Raw genomic sequence first — 8695 nt, 5'->3', positions numbered from 1 at the left:
AGACGCCTGAGGCCGCCAGGAGGGGGAGCAGGTCGAATGTTGTGAGTCTTGTGACACCCAGGGCGGACAGCAGGGAGCTTTGTGGAGTGTGGTGGGAGTAGAAGCGTTATATAAGTAAAAGGTTATATTGTTATATTATTTACAAGTATGTAGGAATATGAAACACAAGCTTGTTTTTGTTATTGATTAGGGCCGCGAACGCGAAGGACTGCATGTTGCCAGAGGGGTGGACGCCTGAGGCCGCCAGGAGGGTAGGCAGGTAGAATGTTGTGACGCCCAGGGCGGACAGCTGGGAGCGTATTGCAGTGTGGTGGGAGTAGAAGCGTGGGCAGCGGAGCAGGAAATGCAATAGGGATCAGCAGACAGGCGCAAACGGTGCAAGTGAGCTGCGAGTGTCGTGTGGCCCAGGCGAAGGCTCCGGAGTTGTTATTGTTGTGATGGTGGGTGTGCAACCCCTCAAGATCGTCTACCTCCGTGTTGTCATGGTAACAGGCTTCCCATTTTCGTTTTCTCTCCCCCACACACAGCTGCTGCCTCACTCGCTCACTCATTCTGCCAAAAAATATTGTAACCTAACATTAACATACACAAGCAACTTGTAGTTTTTTTTTATTATCATACGAGAATGTTTGACTTCACATAAAATTTATTTCTGTTTCATCATCTGACTTAAGAAAGCTGAAAGCCAAGTTAATGGAACATACCTGTTTCTGAGGTGATGTTGAAGTAAGAAGTTCTTCATCAGGGGAGTCTGGGGATGAACATCGGCTTGAGGTTGATGCTCTGGATGGAGTTGACAGTCGGGATGGAGTTGAAGATGTGGATGGAGTTGAGGCTGGAGATGAGGCTGAGGAATGAGAAGCTTGCTTGAAGAAATGAAGAATTGATGACTGTTTAGCAGCATATCTCTTCTCATCATAGATTTCTTTGTAGCAAGTCACTGCATCTTCCATTGCCCTGTGAACTCTGGCAAAGCGTTCTGCATTTGGGTCTTGCTCTTCAAAGTACACCATTGCTTTTCCCAGGGCTTGAAAAGCGCTTGCCATGTTTTTTATTGTAAACTGCCGTGACACTACGTCGTCATTTTCATCAGCCTCTGTTTGTTTCCCCAGCTCCATCAGATCTTCGGCGTTTAATTCTGAGTCGTGAGAATCGAGGACCTCATTTATGTCACTCTCCTATATGTCCAGACTTAACTCATTCCCAAGCTTTACACAGTTGCTCTTGGTCTCCTCTACACTATCACTATCAAAGCCTTTAAAGTTATTCACTAGGCTAGGACACACGCTTTTCCACACACCATTCATGTTTGACTGTGTAACCTCAGCCCAACTTTCTCCAATGTTTTTCACGGCACTGTAAATGTTAAAACCTTTCCAGAACTCTTTCAGGCTTTTATCACCATTTTCTGTTGCACGGATGGCCTGTTTGAAGGTTCTCCTCAGGTAATAGGCCTTGAAGGATCTCATCACCCCTTGATCCATTGGCTGAATCAATGACGTTGTGTTTGGTGGCATAAATACAACTTTAACATTTGGGTTGAGTTCACGTAGGCTTGCAGAATGACCAGAAGCATTGTCAGGAATCAGCAGTGCTTTAAACGGCAGATTTTTCTGTGCACAGTAGCGCTCAACGTCAGGCACAAAACAACTGTGAACTCTGGCAAAGCGTTCTGCATTTGGGTCTTGCTCTTCAAAGTACACCATTGCTTTTCCCAGGGCTTGAAAAGCGCTTGCCATGTTTTTTATTGTAAACTGCCGTGACACTACGTCGTCATTTTCATCAACCTCTGTTTGTTTCCCCAGCTCCATCAGATCTTCGGCGTTTAATTCTGAGTCGTGAGAATCGAGGACCTCATTTATGTCACTCTCCTATATGTCCAGACTTAACTCATTCCCAAGCTTTACACAGTTGCTCTTGGTCTCCTCTACACTATCACTATCAAAGCCTTTAAAGTTATTCACTAGGCTAGGACACACGCTTTTCCACACACCATTCATGTTTGACTGTGTAACCTCAGCCCAACTTTCTCCAATGTTTTTCACGGCACTGTAAATGTTAAAACCTTTCCAGAACTCTTTCAGGCTTTTATCACCATTTTCTGTTGCACGGATGGCCTGTTTGAAGGTTCTTCTCAGGTAATAGGCCTTGAAGGATCTCATCACCCCTTGATCCATTGGCTGAATCAATGACGTTGTGTTTGGTGGCATAAATACAACTTTAACATTTGGGTTGAGTTCACGTAGGCTTGCAGAATGACCAGAAGCATTGTCAGGAATCAGCAGTGCTTTAAACGGCAGATTTTTCTGTGCACAGTAGCGCTCAACGTCAGGCACAAAACAACTGGAGAACCACTCAATGAACATTGCCCTGTCACCCAAGCCTTGGCGTTACTTTTCCAATAAACTGGGAGACTAGCTTTAAGAATACCCTTCATAGCTCTAGGATTTTCTGAGTGGTAAACTAGCAGCGGTTTCAGTTTAAAATCGACGGCACAGTTACCCTCTAAGAGCAGTGTGAGTCGTTCCTTAGAGGCTTTGTGTCCTGGCATGCTTTTCTCCTCCTTTGCAATGTATGTCCTGCTGGGCATGCACTTCCAGTTCAGTCCTGTCTCATCCACATTGAATATTAGCTGTGGAATGTAGCCCTCTTCTTTGATAATTTTTTCTAAGGTTTCAATGAACACTTTTGCTGCTCCGTCATCAGCACTGGCAGCTTCTCCACATATTTTTCTGTTTGTTAGATTTCCTCTAACTTTGAAACGTGTAAACCAGCCCTTCGAAGCCACAAACGTTTCAATTGTTTCTCCATCCTGGTTACTTTCTTTTTTCAAGGCCTCATAGAGTGTGCGGGCTTTCTCACAAATTATTTGCTCACTCAGTGGCATGCTCTTCTGATTATTGTCCTCAATCCACAGCAAAAGCAGTCTTTCCATCTCTGTTAACACACCTGTTCTTTGCTTCGTTATCACTGTAGAGTTCATGGGAGTAGTGCCCTTCACATTAGCCAAAATACGGTCCTTGTCCTTGAGAATAGTAGCAACAGTCGTCCGACTCATCTCTAACGCATGGCCGATCGCTGATGCTTTTTCTCCCTTCTCGTGTCTTTTAATTATGTCCACTTTTTCTTGTAGCGTAATGGTTTTCCTTTTCTTAGCATCACTGCTATCACTCAGGAGTTTTCTTTTTGGTGCCATTGAGCAAGATACTAAGATAGTCAGCAAACGCAGATGTAGGAACACTCTTGCCAGGGGCGACGGTGTGGTGGAACTGAGGTACGTAGAGTTATTGTATTCAAGCATGAGGCGGGCGGTGTGGCGGATAACCACTAGTGACGCCTGGCGGCCAACAATAACAATAAACCTCGCGCTTTACGATTTATAAATTTTCAATTTTTTAAATCTTAAATTGCCTTATAGTGGACTGACGTAAGTGCGAGTTTGACGTAACTCGAGACCGACATAACCGGGACCTTACTGTATATATATATATATATATATACATACAGTAAGTCCTCGTTATACAGTAGTTCTTTATCCGATAAATTCATAGTTACGGTATTTGGAAATTACTACCCTCAATTCGATATATGGTAAGAAAAATTCACAGATACGGTACCTGCTCATGTCATCCGAGAGGGCCCAGTGCGGGGGAGCAGGGGTGACGACTTCATCCACGCCACCTCCCCGCCACTCACAGTACTGACTTTAACTTGACCACCCTTGGAGCCTATTATCTCTTCCCCTGCCCCCTTTTTTAAATGCATTACATATTATTTACATGCATTACTAATTAGATGAATAGATGGAATATTAAAGGGTTTATTGTAAGCACAAATATATTCATAATAATCATGGCAAACACTAATAGCCTACTACCAGCGGCAAATCATGCAGGAACTGATAAAGGACACAGATGGCCTGGCAAGCTCACTGTCAGTGAATGTTGGAAGTTGTATAAAATGAAGCACGCCTTAGATAACATCAAGTCATCTTGGGATGAACTGAAGACGTCTACCGTGAACTTGGCATGCCACTCACAGTACTGACCTTAATTTGACCACCCTTGAAGTCTATTATCTCTTCCCCTCCCCCCTTTGTTTTTAATTGCATTACATATTACTTACATGCATTACTAATTAGATGAATAAATGGAATATTAAAGGTTCTATTGTAAGCACAAATATATTCATAATAACCATGGCAAACACTAAAAGCCTACTACCAGCGGCGAACCATGCAAGAACTGATAAAGGACACAGATGAGACTGGCAAGCCCACTGTCAGTGAATGGTGGAAGTTGTATAACATCAAGCAAGCCTTAGATAACATCAAGTCCTCTTGGGACGAAGTGAAGACGTCTACCATGAACTTGGCGTGGAATAAAGTATGGCCAGAATGCGCGCATGATTTCTCAATCTTCGCTGAAGACGACATCGGTGCGATCAGAAATGACATAGTAAATCTGTGCCATACGGGTGGCTTCAATGAAGTTGATGATGATAATGTTCAAGATCTTTTGGAAAGCCATGCTGAATCTCTCTCAAATGATGAACTTATAGAGCTAGACAAGTAGGGTGACCAGATTTCTGAGACAAATTCCAGGGACATTTTCAGTTCAGGGAGGTAAAAACTTGTAGGTAAAAACTTGTAGTGTTTTTGCACTGGAAAAATTAAAATGGGGACACTATCTGTACCATTTCTAAACCAGCAATCAAAAGTTTCTCTCGCCTTATTTACCCAAGTTGCAAAGAAAAAAAATCTCTACCTGATGAAATATCTGAGTTCATGAACACCCATTAGCTGTTAAAATGTGTCCGCCATACACTTCACCGTCTTCATGGAAACTAAGGCCTTCTCCTTATTCTTGACATTCTAAAAGAATACTGATAAAAGGACAATTATCATCATCAAAAGGAATAGTTTTTTAACGCATCAAGTGATCTTTCAGTTACAGAAAACTGGGGACATTTCCAGGGACAGCAGTAGTTGGGGACAGGTCACTGAAATCGGGGACTGTCCTCGGAAACCGGGGACGTCTGGTCACCCTATAGACAAGGCATGACAGGAGGCAGAAAAAGAGGGAAATGAGGAAGAAAAACCTGTGTGTGGCCTGGACATCAAAACTCTTAGAGAATGTCTCGGTGGTATCGAAAAAAGCTCTGGAAACCCTGAAGGAACGTGACCCAAATCCTGCCAGGAGTAGCAAAGTGGCTCATGACGTAAAGAAAAGTGTCAAGATTTATCTAGAAATCTATGATGAAAAAACAAGAAAAACTAAACAGTCCTCCATCTACTCGTTCATCAAGCCAGTCAGACATGTTGTCCCTATCACACCTGCTGACCCTGCTACAGCTGGCCCTTCCTCAATATCCTCTTTCTTCAAATCATTGAAATGTGCTGACACTGTTACAGCTGGCCCTTCTACATCTGTGCTTCCGACAGTGCAGACGATGACGTCTTGTCCTTGTCTGACCACTCGGCGGAAGATGAGTAAGGGCTGAAATCCCTACTGTCCCTTAGCCTCGGGAAGGACATCATCTGGTAGAATACATAGCGATTGAAAAGTAAATAAAAACATTTTGTTTATTTCTTTTTTGTACTTTAGTACTATATATATATATATATATATATATATATATATATATATATATATATATATATATATATATATATATATATATATACAGTAAGGTCTCGGTTTACGTCAGAGTTACGTTCCTGAAACATGTCGTAAGTCGATTTTGTTGTATGTAACTCGAGTTTCCGTACATTTCAAAGCATATTATCGAGTTTTCAACCAATCATTGTTTATGGTCATTCAGGTAAGTTAAAGGTTATATTGTTATATTATTTACAACTATGTAGGAATATGAAACACAAGCTTGTTTTTATTGTTGATTAGGGCTGCGAACGCGAAGGACTGCAGGTTGCCGAGAGGGGTGGACACCTGAGGCCGCCAGGAGGGTGGGCAGGTCGAATGTTGTGACGTCCAGGGCGGACAGCTGGGAGCGTAGTGCAGTGCAGTGGGAATAGAAGCATGGGCAGCGGAGCAGGAAATGCAATAGGAAAGGGCAATAGGGATCAGCAGACAGGTGCAGACAGTGCATGTGAGCTGCGAGTGTCGTGTGGCCCAGGCGAAGGCTCCGGAGTTGTTATTGTTGTAATGGGTGCGCGAGCCCTCAAGCCCTCAACCTCCCCATTGTCATGGTAATGGGCTTCCCATTTTCTTCTTCACTCCCTCACACACAGCTGCTGCCTCCCTTCTCATGTCTTTTAATTATGTCCTCTTTTTCTTGTAGCGTAATGGTTTTCCTTTTCTTAGTATCACTGCTGTGCTGCCTGCAATTTTATGAAGATGTTTGTTGGCGTCAGTTAGCTGTGACCGAAACTTGGCTAACTGACGCCAACAAACATCTTCATGAAATTGCAGACTACCACTCATACCATCTTGTTAGGAATGCACGGACACGAGGTAGAGTTACAATATATGTTTCTAATGCATTTAATTCTGAACAGCTTGACAATTTAACATTTATTAATGGCCAAATAGAAATCAACTCCATTAGATTAACCACACATACATTTAACTTCTTAGTCTGTGCTGTCTATAGGCCAAACAGTAAACATATTGCTGTGGATGAATTTACTAATACGCTTAATACTTTATTACAGGAACGAGCTGAAAACAACAATATATTACTTATAGGAGACTTTAACATAAATCTATTAGAACATAACAGCCACCCAGCAATGAACAACTTCCTTGTAAACATTCAATCCTTAAATTTCCTTTCCCATATTGCTAGGCCAACTAGATTTCCCGATACTTTAAATTTATCTGAACCATCTCTCCTTGATCACATTTATACAAATTTCACTAAAACATTTACCGCAGGTATAATACATTATCCCATTTCGGATCATTTACCAATTTTTTTTAATATTTCTATTCCATTACCAAGTAAGACAACAACCAAAATAGAATTTAGACATGTGACTAGTGAGGCCAAACATCTTTTCTTCACATAAACTTAATAACATACATTGGAATGCTCTCTTAAATTCACAAGATGTAAACATCAACTTTAGTAAGTTTTTTGATAAAATTAGGGCATTGTACAAAGAATGTTTTCCGGTAAAAACTAGAAATGTTTCTGAAAAAAGACTGAACAACCCATGGATAACATCAAACATAATCAAGGTAATTAAAACAAAAAACAACCTATATAAAGATTATAAAATAGGTGCTATCACCGAAAATCATCTCGAAATAGGCTAAATAGAATTATTAGTAATGCAAAAAAGACTTACTACATAAATATGTTTACAAATTTAAAAAATTATACAAAAAAAATCTGGAATGGAATTAATCAACTTAAAACAACCACACTAAACTTACCTAAGTTATATTTCCCAAAATAACAAAGTACTTAAAATTCCTTCTGAGATATCTAATGTATTTAATGAATATTACACAAATATTGTTGTTAACCTTGATAACAACATACCACCAGCCACTGTTGATCCAACTATGTTTCTTCGAGGTAACTATCCTACATCTATGTGTGTCCCTTCTGTTATTTCCAATGATGTTACATCAGTTATAAAATCCTTAAAAAACAAAAACTCAAATACTAAAGAGATTCCTGTATCTGTATTAAAAGATAATTGTGAACAAATAGCTATCCCACTATCTATATTATTCAATCAGTCTATCGAGCAGGGTATATTTCCACAGTCACTAAAATATGCTACAGTAATCCCAATTTATAAAAGTGGTGCAAAGGATAAGCTTGGTAATTACAGACCAATATCATTGCTTAGCACCTGTTCTAGAATCTTTGAGAAATTGATGAAAAAAATCTTACTAAACTTTCTTGAAAGTAAATCTATTATAACGTTCGAACAATTTGGTTTTCGACAAAATTTGAGTACCTTCCATGCATTAAACATCCTCTCTGAAAATATATATTCCACTTTAGATTTACAACACTCCCTACTTAGTATTTTCATTGATTTCAGTAAGGCTTTTGATATGGTTAAACATGATATATTACTTCAGAAATTAAAACATTATGGTATCCGTGGTGTAATATATGATTGGTTTAAAGATGATCTCTCCAACAGAACACAATCTACTAAGATTCTGACTCACATATCTTCACCTTTAAACATAAAATATGGAGTTCCACAAGGCAGTGTGTTAGGTCCTATTCTATTTCTTATTTACATTAATGATCTTCCTCAGATATTTCCCCGACTTAACTCAGTACTTTTTGCTGATGACTCGACCCTATACATCACCCTATATCATTGATTGAAACTGCTAATACTGATCTAGAAATCCTATACAAATGGTGTGTTAGTAATAGACTAACTATAAAAAATAAAACGTATTACATGTTATTTACTAACAAAACAATAGATGCACTGCCACCTCTAAAATATGACAATTTTGTCATTGCAAAAACTAAACAACACAAAATGTTAGGTATTACATTTGATGAAGATATGACATTTAAACCACACATTTCATACGTAAGTCACAAATTATCAAGGAATATATCATTGTTATACCAAGTAAAACACTTAATGCCAAGCAATGTCCTACAAATAATGTACAATGCCCATGTATTACCATATTTTCAGTATTGCACACCAATTTGGTGCAACACATATCCCACACATTTCCTT

General features: G+C 39.9%; 1 protein-coding gene across 1 annotated transcript; it reads right to left on the bottom strand.

The window, feature by feature from the left end:
• Window positions 1–342: 342 nt before the first annotated feature.
• On the bottom strand, window positions 343–1118 carry LOC123510030. Its single transcript, XM_045264743.1, has 2 exons — window positions 705–1118; window positions 343–552 (listed from the first exon to the last, which is right to left on the bottom strand). The coding sequence occupies exons 1-2, from the start codon at window positions 1116–1118 to the stop codon at window positions 544–546; spliced, it is 423 nt and encodes a 140-aa protein (XP_045120678.1). The 3' UTR covers window positions 343–543.
• Window positions 1119–8695: the final 7577 nt, after the last annotated feature.

This window comes from Portunus trituberculatus, chromosome 3 (genome assembly GCF_017591435.1).
Source record: "Portunus trituberculatus isolate SZX2019 chromosome 3, ASM1759143v1, whole genome shotgun sequence".
Taxonomy (NCBI): Eukaryota; Metazoa; Arthropoda; class Malacostraca; order Decapoda; family Portunidae; genus Portunus; species Portunus trituberculatus.
Note: the sequence above shows the minus strand (reverse complement) of the source record. Positions and strands in the feature narration are given on the sequence as shown.